This window comes from Odocoileus virginianus, unplaced genomic scaffold (genome assembly GCF_023699985.2).
Source record: "Odocoileus virginianus isolate 20LAN1187 ecotype Illinois unplaced genomic scaffold, Ovbor_1.2 Unplaced_Contig_6, whole genome shotgun sequence".
In the NCBI taxonomy this organism is placed as follows: domain Eukaryota; kingdom Metazoa; phylum Chordata; class Mammalia; order Artiodactyla; family Cervidae; genus Odocoileus; species Odocoileus virginianus.
In genome coordinates this window covers 1,889,623-1,911,618 of record NW_027224323.1, presented here as the reverse complement: position 1 = coordinate 1,911,618, position 21,996 = coordinate 1,889,623, and the positions used below count along the sequence as shown (strand labels likewise).

At 51.7% G+C, this 21,996-nt stretch overlaps 2 protein-coding genes and 1 non-coding gene across 7 annotated transcripts in view; 1 reads left to right on the top strand and 2 right to left on the bottom strand.

Moving 5' to 3' along the window:
• Window positions 1-643: 643 nt before the first annotated feature.
• On the bottom strand, window positions 644-18,896 carry LOC110147359 (arylsulfatase D-like). Of its 3 annotated transcripts, none has more exons than XM_070463817.1 (10): window positions 18,836-18,896; window positions 15,990-16,139; window positions 14,926-15,047; window positions 13,398-13,679; window positions 11,125-11,548; window positions 9,792-9,928; window positions 8,980-9,114; window positions 8,141-8,303; window positions 5,941-6,062; window positions 644-4,246 (listed from the first exon to the last, which is right to left on the bottom strand). In XM_070463817.1, exons 1-10 carry the CDS (start codon window positions 18,877-18,879, stop codon window positions 3,882-3,884), a joined length of 1,944 nt encoding a protein of 647 aa, XP_070319918.1. In that variant the 5' UTR covers window positions 18,880-18,896; the 3' UTR covers window positions 644-3,881. The 3 variants fall into 3 exon arrangements, with proteins under 3 accessions (XP_070319918.1, XP_070319919.1, XP_070319920.1); XM_070463818.1 differs by having other exon boundaries at window positions 13,398-13,520; XM_070463819.1 differs by lacking the exons at window positions 14,926-15,047; window positions 18,836-18,896 and having other exon boundaries at window positions 13,398-13,520; window positions 15,990-16,072.
• Window positions 8,830-8,902, bottom strand: TRNAG-UCC (transfer RNA glycine (anticodon UCC)). Its single transcript has one exon. It is a non-coding gene; the product is annotated as a tRNA-Gly (tRNA).
• ARSH (arylsulfatase family member H) overlaps window positions 17,004-21,996 on the top strand; it is a 49,370-nt gene continuing 44,377 nt past the window's right edge. Inside the window, exon 1 of one of the 3 annotated variants that reach the window (XM_070463821.1) lies at window positions 17,004-18,198. The gene's annotated coding sequence lies outside the window, so the exon portion shown is untranslated. The remainder of the gene's footprint in view (window positions 18,199-21,996) is intronic. The other 2 variants (XM_070463820.1, XM_020908821.2) reach the window with 2 other exon arrangements.

Sequence of the window (21,996 nt, the reverse complement as noted above, 5' to 3'; positions counted from 1 at the left end):
TTTGTGGTCATCTGTTGTAATCAGTCCAGGAAACGAATACACCCACTCTCTATAAGCCTGTCTAGATCTCAAGCTTTTCATCAAGACCATGTCCTCCTCCAGGAAACCTTTTTATAGACTTTCCAGGCTTCAGTAGCAGTCAAAGACTAGTATAGAAAACTCCAAGTATTGCAGACTTAAGTGCATGATGTCCTGATCATTTAATTTTCAATACCTTGAGCATGGGCTTCTATTATTGATCTCGTCAAGGCAGCAGTGGGCTTCCCCGGTGGGTCAGCGGTAAAGAATCCGCCGACAACGCAGGAGCTGCCTGAGACTTGGGTTCGACCCCGGGGTCAGGAAGAGCCCTCGGAGGAGGGCAAGGCAAACCACTCCAGTCTTCTTGCCTGGAGAATCCCCGTGGCCGGAGGAGCCTGGCGGGCTGCAGTCCATGGGGTGGCAGAGAGTCAGACATGACTGACGTGACTGAGCACGCACCCAAGGCCAGCCAGATCGTAATTCCCTGCCCACGGACGGGCATGCTGGATGAGAACCAGGAATCCCAGCCAGCGCTCCCACAAGGGCTACGAGGCTGGAAGCTATTTCTCCCTAGAACTTGGCCCCCAGTGAAAAATGCGTTTATCTCGGAGACAGAAACTGTAAATGCAGGTGTAAAATTTTTTATTAGAGACACAGCATTAACAAGTGAGACAGCACAGAGGGAAATGGTTCCTTTAGTTACAGCAGAAGCGAGAGAGATAGGCTTAAGGGGAGACAGAGGGTGTGGGCGTTCCCCCTCCCAGAGAGGACGAGCCCAGTCCCGAGGCGGTTAAGATGTTTATGTAAGGCAGCTCTTCCGGGTCTTGGTCTTCCTTCAGGTCCATTACCTGCTTTCCTTTCCCACACCTGACCTACCCCGGGACCCTCCCCTGGAGTGTGCACACGCACCCCCGAGCAAGATGGATCTCGAAGTGAAGGCTTCTGGGAGCAGCAAGACTCAATATGGTCTGGCGTGACCTGCTGACTCTGGGCCCTCCTCAAGGAGAGCACGCGTGGTGTTTCGCTCGGCCCCAGAGAGGGGTGAACGGAGGTCCCTTAAGCCTTCAGTCACACGGGGTTTTGTGGCTCTGTGCCCTTCCCTTGACTCTTCCCTTGAGATGTTGACCAGAGACAAACGCTGGCGAGTTACCCTGTTTCTGAGGCCGACGGTACATCCCTCCACTGGAGCCCGGCCTATCTCATCATCTCGGGAAATGCGCACAGCACGCTGGTTTTAAGCTTCCAGCCTGAAGCCCACGTCTTCCGGGCCCCACGAAATGCACCCCAGGAGGCCAGTCGTACACGTCCAATCCGGAGACCATCCACCTCCGACATCACTGTTCCCCGCACAGGAAGGCAAGGGTCCGCCCAAGCGCAGAGGCACGGCCACAGAGAAAGGACAGCCTTTTCCACAAACAGTGCTGAGACCCCTGCGCGCCCGTAGGCAGAAAGAGGCATGTTGACAGAGACCTCTCGGAATTCCTGTGCTGTGTGCTTATATACAGAACGGACTCATTGGAAAAGGCCCTGATGCTGGGAAAGATTGAGGGCGGGAGGAGAAGGGGACGACAGAGGATGAGATGGCTGGGGGGCATCACCGACTCGACGGACAGGAGTTTGAGCAAGCTCCGGGAGTTGGTGATGGACAGGGAGGCCTGGCGTGCTGCGGTCCATGGGGTCACAGAGAGTGGGACACGGCCGAGGGACTGAACTGAACACATACACATGCCTGATACCACTGGAGGTACGTACGCACGCACGCACACACACGCACGCACGCACACGCACGCACGCACGCGCGCGCAGACGCCAGAGGGGAGGGGCCGGCCACGCCTACCTAAGTCACTCCTGGCGCGGGGCCTGCCTAACCGGTTGGGCCAGTTGTTAACCATGGAAACTCTTAAGCAGCAGACTCTGGGGTCCTCGGGGACACTCGTGAACTTTGACCTGATCCTAGTAAATCCCCTTGCCCAGAGTTGAAAGACCAGACTTAGAGGCGCCCGGAGACAAAGATCAAGTTTGTCCAGTTCAGCCGTGCATCAGCTCCGTGCCCCAAGTCCCGGGTGATGCCTCCCAGCTTTCCACACTCCTGGAGCTCAAGGCTGTTTTTCTTTGCACTTGGGGTCTGCAGGGGAAGCCCCCTTCTCCTGGGGGGGGGGGGGGGGTCTTTCCCTGCTTTCCCGCCCGCCAGGCACCCATCTGCTGAGAAAACGCTTGTTTATTCTCAGAATCAGTTTTACGACCGATTACCACGGAAATGCGTAACATTTAAAAGGCCTGACTCAAAATGAATGCCATTCACGAGGAGTGCGTCAGAAAGTTGTAAAGGAGGAAAAGAAGAAAAAGACCCAAAGAAGGTGAAAATGCATAAACTTAAAAAAATGTTTTTGTTTTTTAAGAAATACAGGAGTTCCTGGTGGTGCAGTGGTTAACATCGCTGGTTGGGGAGCTAAGATTGTCACTTGCCTCGGGGTCAAACAACCAAAACATAAAACAGAAGCAGTACTGAAATACATTCAATAAAAACCTTAAAAAAAATGGTCCACGTAAAAAAAAAAAAAAATACAATGTTCAAGGAAGCCAAGCAGAACCTCTAAATTAGAAGCATTCCTATTTGAATCGCTGGTTTTATAGGTGGCATGAAAGTTTGCAGGTTTTCAACCAGGAACTACTTATCCATGTTATACTTGGAGGTATGTCCAGTGTTTCCCCATCACCACCCCCTTCCCCAGTGTGTGACACACAGCAGTCTGCTTTCTGCATCTGTAACTTTATTGTTTTCAATTCCACACAGATGTGAGAGCATAAGATAGTTGTCTTTCTCTGCCCAACTTACTCCACTTAGCATAATGCCCTCAAGGTTCACCTGTTGTCTGCTCAGTCGTGTCTCTTTGCAACCCCGTGGACCCACCAGGCCCCTCTGTCCATGGGATTCTCCAGGCAAGGATACTGGAGTGGGTTGCCATGCCCTCCTCCAGGGGGTCTTCCCCACCCAGGGACTGAACTCAGCTCTCCCACATAGCAGGCAGAGCCAGGGAAGCCCGTTGCTGCAAGTGACAAGATTTATTTTTTATGGCCAAGTAATATTCGTGTGTGTGTGTGTGTGTGTGTGTGTGTGTATGGGTTTCCTTGGTGACTCACTGGTAAAGAACTCGCCTGCCAACGCAGGACACCCAGGTTTGATCCCTGGGTCGGGAAGATTCTCTGGAGAAGGAAATGGCAACCCACTCCAGTATTCTTAGCTGGAGAATCCCATGGACAGAAAAGCCTGGTGGCCTGCAGTCCATGGGGTCACAAAGAGCATGACCATGTGTATGTACATATATTTTCTGTATTCATTCATCCATCGGTAACACACTTGGGTTGTTACCTTGTCTTGGCTATTGTGAATAGCACTGCCGTGAACACAGAGGTGCAAATAAGTCTTCAATATCCTGATTTCATCTCCTGCAGACAAATACTCAGGGCTTCCCTGGGGGCTCAGTTGTAAAGAATCTTGCCTGCAATGCAGGAGACTCCAGTTCACTCTCTGGGTCAGGAAGATCCCCTGGAGGAGGAAATGGCAACCCACTCCAGTATTATTGCCTAGAGAATCCCATGGACAGAGGAGCCTGGAAGGCTGCAGTCCATGGGGTCGCATAGAATTGGACATGACCAAGCGACTCTCTCTCACACACGCACACGCGCGCACGCAGGGCTGGGACTGCTGCATCCTAGGGTAGTTCCATTTTTTGGTGGTTGGAGGACCCCCCAGCCTGCTGTCCCAAGCGGCTGCTCCAGTTTTCCGTCCCCGACAGCACACAGGGGTCCCATTTTCCCTGCCTCCTCGCCCACCCCGTGCCCTGACCTTGGGAGCATGGAGGTCAGGTCTCCCCGGGGTCTGTGTCCCGGGAGCACGCACAGAACGGGAAGGCCCCGCAGCAGGGCTGCAGCCACGGCTTCCAGGCCACGTGGTGGAAGGAGAACTGAGCAGGCGCCGGGCTCCCGGACCCGCGGTGCTCCCAGACCGCCCGGCCCACGCGGGCCACCGCCTCGCGGTACAGGGGCCCGGCGTCGGGGGACAGGGGCCGGGCCTCGGACGGGTCCCTGGACAGGTCGAAGAGCAGGGGCGGGTCGTGGTGGGTCACGCCGGCCCCCGAGCAGGGGCACACGCCGCGGCCGTGGCAGGCCCCCGCGCCCTCGGGGTGGAAGCGGGGCGTGGTGTAATGGACCTTCCAGAGCCTTCCGCCTACGGGCAAACGGAGACGGTCGCCCATCAGCTGCGCGGACACCTGGCTTTCTCATCGCTCGTATTTCTGTCTTGATGTGTGTCAGCTGTCAGCCACCTGTCATCTATCTCTATCTTTTCCTCTATATGCAGCTGTGTCCTCTATATGCAGCTGTGTCTGACTCTTTGCGACCCTGCCAGGCTCCTCTGTCCATGGGATTCTCCAGGCAAGCATACTGGAGTGGGTTGCCATGTCCTCCTCCAGGGGATCTTCCCGACCCAGGAATTGAACCCAGGTCTCCTGCATTGCAGGCAGGTTCTTTACCATCTGAGCTACAGGGAAGTCCCTCTATATGTATCTTAATTATTTATTATCTACCTATTCATCTATTATCTGTGTACATCTATTTCTCTATCCACCTATCACATCATCTTTTTCATCTATTACGTATCTATTTACCAACCACCATCTATCCATCCATCCATCAACCCACCTATATCCATCCATCATCCATGTATCCATCCCTCTATGCATCCATCCATCCACCCATTCATCTATTAATCTGTCCACTCATCCATCTACCCATCCACAGATCCACCCATCCATCCATCATACATATCCATTCATCTATCCACCCACCTATCCATCCACCCACCCATCTATCTACCCATTCATCCATCAGTCTATCTATCCATCCATCCATCCACCCACCCATCCACCCATCCATCCACCCACCTATCCATCCATCATCTGTGTATCCATGCATCCATCCCTTATCCATCCCTCTACACATCCATTCATCATCCATCAACCCATCCACCCATCCGTCATCTATGTATCGATTCATCCATCCATCATCCACCCATCCACCCACCCATCTATCTACCCATTCATTCATCAGTCTATCTATCCATCCATCCACCCACCATCCATACACCCATCAATCCATCCATCCATCATCCATCCATCCACCCATTCATCTACTAATCTGCCCATCCACTCATCCATCTACCCATCCACACATCCATCCATCATCCATCCACCCATCAATCTATCCATGCATCCATCCAGCCATCATCTACATATCTTTTCATCTATTCACCCACCCATCCATCAGTCTATCCATCCATCATTCATCCATCCATCCATTGATATATCCATCTGTCCATCCATCATCAACATATCCATTCATCTATCCACCCACCCATCCATCAATCTATCCATCCATCATCTATGTATTCATCCATCCACCCATTAACCATCAACCATTTATCCACCCACCCATCTATCCACCCATTTACCCATCAGTCTAGCCATCCATCCATCCACCCATCATCCATCCACCCATCCATCAGTCTATCCATCTATCTATTCACCCACTCATCCATCTATCCATCCATCATCAACATATCCATTCATCTATCCACCCACCCATCCATCAATCAATCCATCCATCATCTATGTATTCATCCATCCATGATCCATCAACCCATCCATCCATTCACCCATGCATCTATCTACCCATCTCTCTATCCACCCATTCATCCATCAGTCTATCCATCCATCCATCCATCAACTATGAATCCATCCATCCATCATCTATCCATCCATCCACCCATCCACCCGGACACCCACACATCCTCTGGGTTCCATTTCTCTGGAGGACCCTGACTAAGACCAGCACCTGCCGAGGCGTGGGGAGGTGTGTACTCACTGTCCTTCTCGTGCCAGCGGGCGGCGTGGAGATACTGCCCGCAGTAATGAAACAGGAACTCGTGTGCCGAGTGCTCAGCATCTCCCCGCAGCAGGGGCAGCAGGCTCCGACCGTCAATCACCCTGATTCAGGGAAGAGACCACAGGAGGGACTGAGACTGAGGTTGTGTGGGCAGCACTGTGGACCTGGGACCTTCAAAACCCCAAGGCTGCCAGGACCCCAGATAACACACAGTGGATCAGACACGCCCCGTCTCCCCGAGGCTGCCCAGGTTGCACGTAGCACGTCATAAATAGAAGACACACAGACACACCCAGACACAACACCACACACCACGCTGACTGCAGATATTAACACCAAGTCTTCTTAAATTCCAGCTGGGCTGCCGTGCCCCTAGGCTGCAAAGTCTAGGGGAACAGAAACCTTTTATTTATATTTTTCATTTTATGTATGTATTTTTGAATTTTTATTTTCTACTGGAGTATAGTTGACGAACAACACTGTGATAGTTGCAGGTATATGGCAAAGTGAATCAGTGATATGTAAGGCATGTATGTATTCTTTTTTCAAATTCTTTCCCTATTTAGGTGATTACAGAGCATTCAGCAGAGTTCCCTGTGCAGTATAGCCAGGCCCTGTTGGTTATCTGTTTTATATATAGTAGGTGAGGTGAACATCTACAGTCAGCAAGGCTTTGAGTAAAGCAGATCGCCCTGGGTTTGGGGAGAGTGAGCCTGGTCCGATCAGTTGAAGGCTGTCAAAAACAAATCTGAGGTTTGCTGGAGAAGAGAAAACTCTCCCCCAACACAATGATACAGAAATTCTCCTGAGTTTGCACCTTACAGCCTTCCCAACATCAAATTTTAATTTTCCAGTCTCTACCACTGCATGAGCCAATTCCTTATGATAAATGTCTTATTTCGACCCCATGGACTGAAGCCCACCAGTGTCCTCTGTCCATGGGATTCTCCAGGCAAGAATACTGGATGGGTTGCCATGCCCTCCTCCAGGGGATCTTCCCAACCCAGAGATCGAATCTGGGTCTCCTGCATTGCAGACAGGCACTCCTTAGCATCTGAGCCACTAGCAGAGCCCGTACTACTTACACACACACACACACACAGACACACACACACACACAACGCACGCTCACATACACACACACACACAGACACACACACACACACCACGCACGCTCACACACACACACACACACAGACACACACACACACCACGCACGCTCTCACACACACAGACACACACACACACAGACACACCACGCACACACAGACACACACACACACACACGCATATGTATGTTGGCTCTCTCTCTCTCCAGAGAAATCTGCTGAACTAAAAATACTACTAAACTAAAAAATTAATAAGATGGCTTTTTTAGGGGGGCAGTAAGAACTAGGGGATAAAGTACCTTATATTATTATCCATCATACACAAATATTTTGGCTATTTTTTTCCAGGTTTTTTTTTTGGGGGGGAGGGGGTGACTGGTAGAATCCTTGTTCTCCAAGCAGGGATCGAACCCATACCCTCTGTGAGTGGAAACGTGGATTCCTAACCACTGGAGCTCTAGGCAAGTCCTTTATTGGTTATCCTAAACGAAGTAAAATCCAATCGTATCAAAATATTTACTTCTAAGAAAAAACCAACATATTGACTTCTATTTTATCTCATGTATGAGAGGGGCTTTTGGGGTGTGTATCGAGGTACATAATCATTTTTAAATCATATTTTCCAGGAACTTCCCGGGTGGTCCAGCAAGGTTAAGACTCTGAACTTGCAGTGCAGGGGGGACACAGGTTTGATCCCTGGTCGGGGAACTAAGATCCCACATGCTGTGTGGCACAGCCTAAAAATAAATAAAATAAACTTAAAAAATTTTTCATAGCCGCACCAACTTGTGGGCAAGACTGCATTTCAGAAGATTAATAACAGATGTCACATTCTGACAACTAGATCTCCGGATTGTGATGCTGAAATGTAAACTTTTGCCAAAAAAAAAATTACAACAAGTCACTGGACCCAATAGTTCATTTAGCCTTGTTTTCCAGGGTGTGGTCATTTCACATCAGCCTGTCCCCTACATGGTAGACTGTTTTAAATGTTCTCCTATTGTAGAATGTTTTCCCCTAAAATACAGACAAGGGAAGGGGGCTCTCTCAGGACACAGGGAGGAGTGTACCTGTCCTGGGGCACCTGGCCGCCCGCCAGCTGGACCACGGTGGGGAAGACATCCATCAGGCTGGTGGGCTCATGGACCACACGGCCGGCCGGCAGGACGCCGGGCCACCGGAATATCCCGGGGACCCGGATCCCGCCTTCCCAGCCGGCCATGCCTTTGCCACCTGGAAGGGAAGGATGCCATTGCGTTCTCAGGAGATGCTCCAGCCTAGGCACACACCCGGACGTACCTGTGTGTGTCTGTATCCAGTGTGTGCACTCCATCGCTCCGTGGTATCCAATACTTTGCCCCCCCATCACTGGAGCCCACGGGCGCTAGTGGTAAAGAACCCACCTGCCAATGCAGGAGGTGTAAGAGACGGTTTGATCCCTGGGTTGGGAAGATCCCCTGGAGGAGGGCATGGCAACCCACTCCAGTATTCTCGCCTGGAGAATCCCATGGACAGAGGAGCCTGACGGGCTACAGTCCGTGGGGCTGCAAAGAGTCAGACACGACTGAGCGCTGAGCACGCAAACACGGACTGTAGCCCATGAGGCTCCTCTGTCCATGGGATTCTCCAGGCGAGAATACTGCAGTGGGCTGCCATTTCCTTCTCCAGAATAATTCAGATGGACTGTATCAAATTTTATTTTAATCATTTTATTTCTAAAAGTTTTTTTGGCCATGCTGACAGGCGTGTGGGATCTTAGTTCCCTGACCAGGGATCAAACCCGTGCCCCCTGCATTGGAAGTGCAGAGTCTTAACCACTGGACCACCAGGGAAGTCTCTCATGTCAGATATTTAAAAGTACCAATGTAAAGAGATTTTACCCTGGACCCTCAGTGCCCGTGGGCCTTACCTCTGTATATTCCGTTCCACCCGCCCAGCTGGACATGTCCGTCTCTTGCCTCTAAGTGTCCCCCGTGATCAGAGGTGAAGTACGTGAGAGTCGTGTTTTTCAGACCGTGTTCTTCAACGGCATTCAGAATCTCCCCTTTGGGAAAGACGGAGCATTTCAGGGCGACAGAAATGAAACAGCATCTGAGAATTCAACACAATGTCTCCTTCCTGAGGGTTTCCCAGGTGGCTCAGTGGTAAAAGAACCCACCCGCCTGTCAATGCAGGAGATGCAGGTTCAATCCCTGGGTTGGGAAGATCCCCTGGAGGAGGGCATGGTAACCCACTCCAGTATTCTTGCCTGGAGAATCCCATGGACAGAGGAACCTGACAGGCTGAAGTCCACGGGGTCGCAAAGAGTCAGACACGACTGAGCGACTAAAACTTAATTTTTAAGCTCTTTATTGAGTGTACTACAATATGGTTTCTGTTTCATGTCTGGTTTTTTGGCCACGAGGCATGTGGGATCTTAACTCCCCGATCAGGGACTGAACCCACACCCCCTGCGCTGGAAGGTGAAGTCGTCACCACTGAACCACCAGGGAAGTCCTGGCGTGACAGCGTTCAATCACAGATTTTAAAAGGACGCCGCTGTGCAAAAGTAGACAAAAGAAATCAGAAATGCAGAAGGAGTCTGTGGATGATATGGGAGAATCATCCTCTTTGTCTTTGATTCTTTACTGAAGGCTGGCTCCTGGGGAGGTTCCCCTACCTGTCACCCCGCCATCAAGGGAAGGCCGGGAAATAATGAAGCCTGGCTGTGGGCTGACTCACCCACGAGCCAGTCCATCTCCTCCACGTTGTCGCCATACAAGCCGTGCTGACTTTTCCCAAGGAACCTTTCTGTGGTCACCAGGGGGATATGGACATGCAGCAGAGACACGAAGAGCAGGAATGGACTATGCTTATTTCTGAAAGAGGAGAAGACATCCTTTGGTTATAAGAGCATCTCTTTGATCCAGGACTTAAAAGTAGAGACTGAAGCCTCGTGGGCATCAAGTAGTTAACATCTTCCATTTGCTGGGGGTTTTAGCATCTGTAAAACAACTGAAGAAATCTGCATTAGATACTATGATCTACATACTTCAGACAGGAACTGGGGCAGAGGATACGGGTTGGGGTCTGTCCCAGGAATGCCCCAGAGGGTCATGTCAGCTACATTTCCGTATCAGCACACACAGTCCCCTTACTCTTGTAAGTTGCTGTGCAGTATTCTAGATATCCCAAGTGGCTCAGTGGTAAAGAATCCAGCTGCCAGTGCAGGAGACCCAGGTTCAATCCTTGAATCAGGAAGATCCCCTGGAGGAGGACATGGCAACCCACTCCAGTATTCTTGCCTGGACAATCCCGTGGACAGAGGAGTCTGGCAGGCTATAGTCCGTGGGGTTGCAAAGAACATGAGCATGTGTGTATATATATATTTTCTTTATCCTTTCACCCATCAGTAAGACACTTAGGCTGTTTCCATGTCTTGGCTATTGTGAAGAGTGCCACAGTGAACATAAAGGTCCAGATATTTGTTCAATGTTCTGATTTCATCTCCTTCAGCCAAATATGCAGGGGCTTCCCAGGTGTCGCTAGTGTCACCAGAATCAGCTTGCCAATGCAAGAGACCCGGGTTCATATCCCTGGGTTGGGAAGATCCCCTTGGAAAAGGAAATGGCAACCCACTCCACTATGCTTGCCTGGAGAATCTCATGGACAGAGGAGCCTGGCGGGCCACAGACCACAGAGGTCGCCAAGAGTCGGACACAACCGAGCGACTGAGCATGCACACAGAGAACGTTTATATTAACAAAAACACAACAGAGCCAAAAAAAGAAAGAAGAGACTGGAGTTTTGAAAACCAATCCATGTGTAACTGCTGAAGTCTTCAAATCCACCTGCTCATTTCAGCCCACTCCAGTATTCTTGCCCGGAGAATCCCATGGACAGAGGAGCCTGGTGGGCTACAGTCCACGGGGTCACAAGAGTTGTAAATGACTGACTAAGACACACACACACACATATACGCCTGCTCGTAGAGCTGGCAGATTCCCACCGGTGGTAAGGAGACTCAGATGCACCGAGAACTCACCTCCGATTTCCAAGGGGACGGCGCCATTACCTTGCAATAAAGGAAACGGCTTCCTCGAGCACGAGGCTCGCGGCTCTTTCCAAATCCATGGGCTGCTCGGTGACTTCGTGGTTTCTCATCAGGATGCAGTTCCAGCGGCGGACGAAGCCAAAGCTGGCGTACCAGGACGTGAAAAACAGCAGGACCAGAGTGGCCACACTGAAGACTAGTTTCCAGGAAACGGAGATCAGCCTGCCGGCTTTGCCGGCCACGATGGTCAACACGCCCAGGGCCATGATCTGGGTGTAAAGCCACAGCCTGGCCCTCAAGCCCGCATCCACTTCCGGGGGCCTGTCTGGGTGGCAGTCGTTGACCAGCGTGAAGGGCATGCCGTAGAAATAGTCAAAGCCGTGGTGCAGAGGGTGATGGCAGTGGTCAGTGCGCGAGGCACAGTTTACACCCTGATGCCATTTTCCTGAAGACAGAAGCAAGAACTTAAAAAAAAAAAGATGAAACATAAAAACAGCGTATGCCTAAGGGACTCAGCCTGAAATTACCTTCTGAGGGTAATTTGGAGGTTCGTCACCGACTCAGCGGTCGTGAGTTTGAGCAACTCCGGGAGATGGTGAAGGATAAGGAAGCCTGGCATGCTGCAGTCCATGGGGTCGCAAGTAGTCAGACATAACTGAGCAAGTGAACACCAACACGCAAAAAGCAATAGGGGCTTCCTAGGTGTCTCAGTGGTAAAGAATCTGCCTGCCAATGCAGGAGACACAAGAGATGCGGGTTCAATCCCTGGGTTTGGGAAATCTCCTGGAATAGGAGAAGGCAACTCACTCCAGTATTCTTGCCTGGAGAACCCCATGGACAGAGGAGCCTGGCGGGCTACAGCTGCCCAAAACTCCACGTGGAGAAGTGACACTTGTTCCCGTGGTCTCCCCACGACTCACAAGCTATCTTCAGAACCTCACAAGCTATCCTGGCTCCCAACCCAGGAATCTGCCCTTTTACATTTAAGGAAACAAAAACAGCAGGCTGCAGTGAAGATTGTGGAGAATAAAAACCATACAGAAGAATGCCACCTCCAAAGCTTTCCACCATCTGATGTTTTAACACTGAGTTTTGAGATGAGGTGTGGACATTTAAACCAATATGATGTCTAGAAGATTCTGACCAGTGCCATGAGGGAAAGATAGATTCCTCCAGCAAAGAAGCTAATGGAGAAATATTTTAAAGTTACAAGGACTCCCTGAGAAAACCATAATTGTAAAAGACTCATGCACTCCAATGTTCACTATAGCACTATTTACAATAGCCAAGACATGGAAACAACCTAAATGTCCACTGACAGATCAATGGATACAGATGTGGTACATATATAGAATGAAATATTACTCAGCCGTAAAAAATGAACGAATTTGAGTGACTGGTAGTGAGGGTGGATTAACCTAGAACCTGCTATACAGAGTGAAGTTAAGTCAGAAAGAGAAAAGCAAGTATGGTATGTTAACGGGTATGTCTGGAATTTAGAAAGAGGGAACAGGTGAACGTATTCACTGGGCAGGTATCAAGACGAGGGTGTGGAGAAAGGGCTTGTGGACACAGTAGGGGAAAGAGAGGGTGGGATGAACTGAGAGAGCAGCACTGACATAGATACACCACCATGTGTAAAACAGACAGCTAGTGGGAAGCTGCTCTATAGCCCAGGGAGCTCAGCTCGGGGCTCTGTGATGACCTAGTGGGGTGGATGTGGGGGTGAGCCAGAGGCTCAAGAGGAACCATTCTTCATGGCTGACTGATTTCATTGTAAAGCAGAGACCAAGACAACATTGTAAAACAACTATCCTTAAAAAAAAAAAAAGCCTAGAAAAAAAAAGAAAATAAGAATGAATATTGTTCAAAGAAAAGAAAATTACTGGGTTAAAAAAAAAAAAAAGACTCTTCAGTTTCAACATGGTGAACCATTCAAGAGACATGAGTGGAACCAGCAACTACATCTGGGTTCTGACGTTTCAATGTTTTCTGGGAACATCAGTCAGTTCAGTTCAGTCGCTCAGTCGTTTCCGACTCTTTGCGACCCCATGAATCGCAGCACGCCAGGCCTCCCTGTCCACCACCAACTCCCAGAGTTTACTCAAACTCACGCCCGTCGAGTCGGTGATGCCATCCGGCCATCTCATCCTCTGTCGTCCCCTTCTCCTCCTGCCCCCAATCCCTCCCAGCATCAGGGTCTTTTCCAGTGATTCTAGGAACAGAGGGTCTTGCAATCCCTTACCTTCACCGTCACGCAGAGAAAGCAGGAAAATATACACGTCACCACATACCGACGAGGCCCGTGGTGTACCCCTGCCACTGAAGAATCTTTGCAAACGTGGTTTCATTCTGCGGGAGGCCCCCCGAGCCCGCGTTCCACATCAGGGCCCGGTAGCCGTCCGTGGCGTCCATGCCTGCGGAGCGGAGCAGACCCGAGAGGAAAGGCTGGTTTCCGGCAAACAGCCGGAAGTACCGCACTTCCGGGAAGTACCCCACTTCCGGTAACTCCCGTACTTCCGGTAAGTACGCCGGGGGTCGCCGCCGGGGACTGAGGTTCTCCACCGCACACGACCCTGTAAGGAGCCATCTGAAATTGCAGCTTGACCTCGAGACTGACTCACAGATTCTGGACAAACAAGTTGGAATACAATCAGTCACCTTGAAGACTTTCAGCTGTCTGAATTCTCAGTAGTTACAGAGCTTTCTTCTTGGCTCAGATGTTAAAGAAACTGCCTGCAGTGGAGGAGACGGGGGTTCGATCCCTGGGTTGGGAAGATCCCCTGGAGAAGGAAATGGCAACCCACGCCAATATTCCTGGCTGGAGAATCCCATGGACGGAGGAGCCTGGTGGGTCCATGGGGTCAGGAAGAGTCTGGAGATGACTGAGCAGCTTCGCACCACCAAAGCACAATATTTACATAATTCCAGGAAAGTGAATTTGCAGATTGTATTTTAACCATCTATCAACCATTGCCACCTGATTTCTTTTTCCTTTTTTGTTTTTTGGCTATTTTCGGGATCTTAGTTCCCACACCAGGGATCGAACCCATGCCCCCTGCACTGGGAACTCAGAGTCTCAATCACTGGACCACCAAGGAAGCCCCACTACCTGATTCTTTTATTTTTTTTTAAATATACATTTATTTATTTGGCTGTGCAGGATCTGAGTAGTGTCAAGTGGGATCTAGTTCCTTGACTGGAGATCAAACCGATGCTCCCTGCATTGGAAGAAAAGTTCCAACCACTGGGCTGCCAGGGAAGTCCCACCACCTGATTCTTTTTTTTAAAGAAAGATACGTGTGTGTGTGTGGGGGGGGGGGGGTGCTGTGCAGGGTCTTAGTTATGGCATGTGGAATCTGGTTCCCTGCCCAAGGATTGAACCTATGACCACCTGATTCTTTTTTTTAAAGAAAGATATGTGTGTGTGTGTGTGTGTGTGTGTGTGTGTGTGAGCTGTGCAGGGTCTTAGTTATGGCATGTGGAATCTGGTTCCCTGCCCAAGGATTGAACCTATGCCCGGTGCAGTGGAAGAGCATGGAGTCTCCACCCCTGGACCACCAGGGAAGTCCTGCCACCTAATTCTTTTTGTTTCTTTGTTTTTTCTGTTAGTCTTTTTATTTGTATCAAAGCCCCCTTGCCTTTTTACACAGTAGTTCATGGGGTTCTCACTGGGAAATATACTGGAGTGGCTTGCCTCTGCACCGATGCGATGGACACGAACTTGGGCTAACTCCGGGAGATGGCCACCACCCCATTTTTAGGGACAGTCAGCGGGCGGACAAGGCCAGCCCTCTCCCCGGCCGCCCCCACAGCACCGACCTGATCTGAAGGCGTGTCTCCCCGTGAGGAAGGCGGCCCTGCTCGGGGTGCAGAGGGGGGCGGCCGCCAGGTGCTGGGTGAGCCTCACGCCTTCCTCCGCAAGCCGGTCGATGTTCGGTGTCCTGGGCAAAGCACACCGAGGTTGCCGTTAGGATGGGCTGGGCGAGAGCGAGCGGGGTCGGATCCCCGTGCCAAAAGGTGTACGGATGAGTTCTCCATGTGAGGAGCTCCCTTCGCTTTAGATTTAATTGCATTTTGTCCCTTGCAGGACCTCCCTGGGGGCTCAGATGGCAAAGAAACCTGCCTGTAATTTAGTATAACTGGGTTCAATCCCTGAGTAGGGAAGATCCCCTGGAGGGAGGCAAGCCACTCCAGTGTTCTTGCCTGGAGAATCCCATGGACAGAGGAGCCTGGTGGGCTACAGTCCATGGGGTCACAGAGTCTGACACAGCTGACCAACTAACACATACACACATCTGCAGAGGCAGTTCCTGAAACTTCTTTTCAGAGGTGGTGGCTGATGGTATCATGCACATGCATTCCAAAAAAGGTTTCCATGCATGCTCAGTTGTGTCTGACTCTTGGCGACCCCATGGACTGCAGCACGCCAGGGTTCCCTGTCCATCACCAACTCCCGGAGCTTGCTCAAACTCATGTCCATCGAGTCAGTGATGCCATCCAACCATCTCATCCTCTGTCTCCCCCTTCTCCTCCTGCCTTCAGTCTTTCTCAGCATCGGAGTCTCTTCCAGTGTCGGCTGTTCGCATCAGGTGGTCAAAGTACTGAGCTTCAGCATCACTCGCCTGATCTTAGGAATTCTTCTCAGATTTCCCTCTATCTCCTCCACTTTCCCTCCAAAGTCCCTGGTGCTCTCCTCTTCTTCCCCTCAGAAAGGTTTATAACCCTCTTTTGTTCCAAAAATAACTTCCGCTGTGGAAATTTGATGCCTTAAGGAATTTCCTAATTTCTGCAAGCAGATCTGAAGTCTGCTTGGTTCATCCAAACACGTACACACACCCCCCAGAACTGCCTCCCACCCCACCCCCATCCCCAGCTCCTGGTACCTTAGTGTGTCGTTTCCATAGCAACCGAGATCCCCAATGCCCAGATCGTCTGCCATTATCAGCAGAATATTTGGTTTAGACGTATTTGCTGATTTTAATTCGCAAGTCTTCAGAAGCAAACACATGATGAGCAACACATTTAGGGAGTCCCTAGAGAGACAGAATAAAGAAAGAAAAAAGCCAAAAACGAAATAAACGTCTCCTTTGGAATGAAAAAGTCAGCCTTTCAAAACAGGTTGCAGGGAAGGTGCGGGCATTTGCATTCCACTGCACGAGTGCTCCTTCCATAGGTCCAGTCCAACTCTGCAACCCCACTGACAGGAGCCCACCAGACTCCTCTGTCCATGGAATTCTCCAGGCAAGAATAACTAGAGTGCATCGTCATTTCCTCCTCCAGGGGATCTTCCCCACCCAGAGACTGAACCGGTGTTTGCTACACTGCCAGAGGGATTCTTCACCACTGAGCCACCTAGGAAGCTCTTCCTTTATATTAGGATTTAAGAAAGAAAGGCCTGCAGCCCTTGTATACTTTTATCCCAGAGGCTTGACCAATCCATTCCACGCGCCACGCAAAACTTGAACGCGTTAGTTTTTGCTTTTGAAAGTCGTGATCCGCCCAAATTCAGTTTCTTTCACTGAATTCACCTAGGCCCCCACCTTGCACTACTTTGTAATTAATTCTCCCTGCATCACGGGCACGCCTTTCCCTGGGCCTCAGAACTGCATTCCTGGGTCAGGGGGGCCCAGGGTGAAGGTGGCCCAGGGTGGGGGGAGCCCAGGGTCAGGGGGGCCCAGGCTCCGCTAGGAGGGAAACGGGGCCAGGTCGGATCAGAGGGGGACTTTCGTTTTTAAAGGATCAACAGGGTATTAAAACTACCCTAGACAGCACAGCTCTTTTGATCAAATGATCACTGCTCGCATTTGAAAAGCGCGCGGTTAGAGAGCGTCTGGGGCGCACCCTGCGCGCGCGCGCGCCACTGAGGTTTGGGCGGTCCTGGGGGTGGACCTACGCAGGCTGTCCCCGCTCCCCAAAAGCCAGAGGCACTCGGGGGCTAGACGCTCCAGCGGATCCCCGAGACCCTAGCAGGGCCCCTGGTGCCATCCACGTTCCCGGATCGCGTCCCGGTGGACGTTCCCCGATCGCGTCCGGATGCGTCAAGCAGTCCGGAGAATCGGGGCGGCGTCTCCGCGGTGCTCGGGGTTGGGGACCTGTAGCCTGGGAACTTCGGTCTGTAAAGGATCAATACGGGATTAAAAGTCCCCTAGACAGCACAGCTGTTTGGATCAATCACTGCTCCGGTTTGCAAGGCGCGCCGCCAGCGAGTGCCGGGCGCCGCCCCGGCGTGTGCACTGCGTAACGGAGGTTTGGGCGGTCCTGGGGGTGGACCTACCGAGGCTCTCCCCACCCCCAAGCCCTGGGGGCTAGAAGCTTCAGCCGAGCCCAGAGTCCCCAGCAGCCGCCCTCCTCCCCCAACCCCGTGCCAAACCCGTCCCCCAGTTGGGCCCCGATGCGCCAAGCAGTCCGGAAACTGGGGGCGGCGTTTCTGCCGCGCTTGGGTTTCCGGACCTGTAGCCCGTGGCCTGAGACTTGGGGAGTGGGGTTACCCTTGGAGGAATTTGCTGTGTTGAAAAGGAAAACAGAAATAAGTTTTTCTTTCCCTTTCGAACAAAGAAGAGAAAGTGAACAGTGAGCAGGCCTGATCATTCCTAGTTGTTGGGTTTTTTTTTTTCACTTTAACTGCTCGGAACTCTGCCTGTCTGTAACTAAAGTTTGCTCTTTCTGACCCCTAACTCTGCAGGAGCCACAATTCACATTTTCCCCCCTTGGACTCTATGCTAAATACACCCCCTACGTGGTGTTCACGCTTACAACACCCTTCTCCTTGAAGTTACATGTCAGAAAGAAGGCTCCCCAGAGCCACCGAACCGCCAGACTCAGTTATGGGTTCCTGACGACAGTGTAGGACTGCCTTTGAAACAATGCAAGAAGAAGAAATCAAGATCCTATCACCTCTTTGGGGGCTTGCCTGGTGGATCAGAAGGTCAAGAATCTGTCTGCTTTTGGAGACCCGGGTTCGATCCCTGGGTCAGGAAGACCCCCTGGAGAAGGCAATGACAATCCACTCCAGTAATTCTTGCCTGCAGAATCCCATGGACAGAGGAGCCTGGAGGGGCTCCAGTCCACGGGGGGTCGCCAAGAGTCCGAAAGGTAGGACAAGGGGCAGACCGATTGCTTCCTAGTGGGTTTCAGGCACACGGCCCCGGCTGTGGGGTGAGGGATGGGAGGGGGGTCACTGTTCAGAACGGGGGTGTGTCTTACTTTGGGGATGGAGGGCGCGCGGGGAGAGAGGGCTGGAAGGAGGCTCCGGAGCGTGGGCTTTTCCAAGAGGGAACCTGGGAGAGTCGCGCCACAGTGAGTGGCCGGAGGGGACGCGGAGGCGCTCGGGGACCGGGACCTCTGGGACGGGACAGGAAGTCTTGGAGAGCGGGGGAGGGGCTGCGCCACCTCTACCGGGGCGGGGCCTGCCTGTCCCCGCTTCCTCCCCGCCGCCTCCCCCCCGCTTCTGGTCCGTTTCCTTCCGCTCCCTCTCGTCGCCCCTCCCCACCCCCCGACGCCCTCAACCCAGCTCTCTAGTCCAGCCGGCGTCCGGGAAGGCGAGCCGGCCTCCAGCTGCGTTTTGGAGACTCCGAGGCGCAAGCGCAGCCCGGCCTTTGGCTGGGTGGGTGGGGATGGGGGTGGGGGGCGGTCCGCGCTCGCCCTAGACGCCCCTCCGCTCTCCATTCCCCTGTTTCCACGCCCCCAGCCCCGGGATCGGGGAAGGACGGGGTCCCGGGGTCCCGCGCACCTGGCGGCGTGCGCGGCGCGTCTCCTCTGCGCAGCGGGCGCCATGGCGGAGCGCGGCCCGAGCGCGGTTCCTTGCGCCGTGCGCGCTGTGTCCCGCCCACCGAGCTGCGAGAGCAGGGGTGTGGGGTCCCCCTCCCGCTCTAATCCGCTTAAAGTCCTGGGGCCTCAGGGCGAACTGAAACAGGTTTGCCTGGGTGGCTCTCGGTGGCTGGCACTCCCAGGGCACTGGGGCCAAAGTGGGGGTGCTGTTCACTTTCTGCGTCGTGTTTGACTCTTGCGATCCCGTGGACTGTGGAATTGCCAGGCTTCCCTGTCCCGTCATCATCTCCCGGAGCTTGCTCAAACTCATGTCCATCCAGTCGCTGATGCCATCCAGCCTTCTCATCCTCTGTCGACCCCTTCTCCTCCCGCCTTCAATCTTTCCCAGCATCTGAGTCTTTTCTAGTGAGTCAGCTCTTCGCATCAGATGGCCAGAGTATTGGAGCTTCAGCATCAGCATCAGTCCTTCCAGTAATGTGACTGTTATCACACCCCCAAACTGGTGGCAATGTGGTAAAAACAGGGATTGAAATTCGTTATAACTGGTTGGCAGATAGATGGGGAAACAATGAAAACAGTGACAGACTTTATTTTGAGGGGGTCCAAAATCACTGCAGATGGTAACTGCAGCCGTGAAATTAAAAGACGCTTGCTCCTTGGAAGAAAGGTTACTGACCAACCTAGACAGCACGTTAAAAAGCAGAGACATTACCTTGCCAACAAAGGTTTGTCTAGTCAAGGCTCTGGTTTTTCCAGTGGTCATGTATGGATGTGAGAGTTGGACTATAGAGAAAGCTGAGCACCGAAGAATTGGTACTTATGAACTGTGGTGTTAGAGAAGACTCTTGAGAGTCCCTTGGACTGCAAGGAGATCCAACCAGTCCATCCTAAAGGAAATCAACCCTGAATATTCATTGGAAGGACTGATGCTGAAGCTGAAACTCCAATCCTTTGGCCACCTGATGCGAAGAGCTGACTCACTGGAAAAGACCCTGATGCTGGGAAAGATTGAAGGCAGGAGAAGGGGACAACAGAGGATGAGATGGTTGGGTGGCATCACCGACGCAATGGACATGGGTTTGGGTAAACTTTGGAGTTGGTGATGGACAGGGAGGCCTGGCGTGCTGCCGTCCATGGGGTCGCAAAGAGTCAGACACGACTGACTGACTGAACTGAACTGATAGCTGGTTGGTTCACTTTGGATGCAGGTTTCTGGGACCCCCCCCCAAAAAAAAGCTGGAAAAGCTGCAATCATGACAATAGTGAACATGCTCTTCACCTCAAGTGGCCAGAGTCTTGGAGCTTCAGCATCAGTCCTTCCAGTGACTATTGAGGGTTGATTTCCTTTAGGATGGACTGGCTGGATCTCCTTGCAGTCCCAGGGACTCTCAAGGGTCTTCTGTTACTGGAATAGAGTTGATTTCGTCTCAGGTGTAAAGTGAACCAGTCATACATAAACACGGATCCCCTCTTTTTTGTATTTCCTTCTGATTCAGGTCATCACAGGGCACTGAGTAAAGTTCCTTGAGCTATACAGTAGGCTCTCACAAGCTATCTGTTTAATACATGTGTGCTATATTGCTTCGATCATGTCTGACACTTTGTGACCCCGTGGACTGTATAGCCCACCAGGCTCCCCTGTTCACGGGATTCTCCACGCGAGAATACTGGATGGAGTAGCTTGCCATTTCCTTCTCTGGGGGATCTTCCCGACCCAGGGATTGAACCTGCGTCTCTTACGTCTCCTGCACTGGTGGGCAGGTTCTTCACCACCAGTGCCACATAGAAAGCCATTTAACAACAGTTCCTCTAAACATGCATGTTAATTCCAAAAATTTAGACCTAGATTATTTTTGCTTTTCAAAATGTACTATTATATTTGAATAGCAAAAAAAAAAAGAAAGCCATTTAAGACGTCATAGTCTGTATGTGTCCGTTCGAGCCTCCCAATTTATCCTGTGCACCCCTTACCCCCTGGTAAGCCTAATTTTCTTCTCTACATCTGTGACTCTGTTTCTGTAGCATGCGTGGGTGTGTGAGTTCATTGCTCAGTCGTGTCCAACTCTTCGCGACCCCGTGGACTGCAGCCCACCAGGCTCCTCTGTCCATGGGATTCTCCAGGCAAGAATCCTGGAGTGGGTTGCCATTTCCTCCTCCAGGGGGATCTTCCCAACCCAGGCATCAAACCCGGGTTTCTGTAGTATAGATAAGTTCATTTGTATATTTTAGCGTAGGAGTCTTATTTTTTTTATTGGAGAGTCTTAACTTGCCAATACCATGCTGGCTTTTGCCATACCTCAACCTGCATCAGCCGTAGGTATACACATGCCCCTTCCCTCTGGAACCTCCCTCCCTACCTCACCCCTGTGGTTCGTCATAGAGCGCCAGCTTTGGCTTCCTGGCGCCGTACAGAAGATTCCAACTGGCTGTCTACTTTACGAAGGAGAGGGCATATGTTTCAAGGCTGCCCTATCCGCCGGTCCCACCCCGTCCTTCCCCCGCTGTGTCTGCAAGTCCGTCATTTATGTCTTCGCCTCGTTTCGCTGCTCTGCACTTAGGATCGCCAGGACCATCTTTCTAGATTCCATGTATGTGCATTCAGTTCAGTTCAGTCGCCTGACTCTTTGTGACCCCGTGGACCACAGCCCGCCAGGCCTCCCTGTCCATCACCAACTCCCGGAGTTTACCCAAACTCATGTCCCTCGAGTCGGTGGTGCCATCCAACCATCTCATCCCCTGTCGTCCCCTTCTCCCATGTGCATTAATATAGGATATTTGTCTTTCTCATAGTCGAGACATAAAGACAAGTACTGGATTCTTTTTTTTATTATTGATTTATCTTTTTAATTGAAGGATAATTGCTTTACAGACTTTGGTTGGCTTCTGCTAAACCTCAACACGATTCAGCCATAGGTATACCTGTGTCCCCTCCCTCTCGAACCTGCCTCCCGCCCCCCCACCCCAGCCCCCCCTCTCTGGGTTGTTACCGAGCCCCTGTTTCAGTTCCGTGAGCCATAGAGCAAATTCCCATTGGTTATGTAATTTACACATGGTCATGTACGTTTCTGGGCTTCCCTGGAGGCTCAGCTGGTAAAGAATCCGCCTGCAATGCAGGATCTCTGG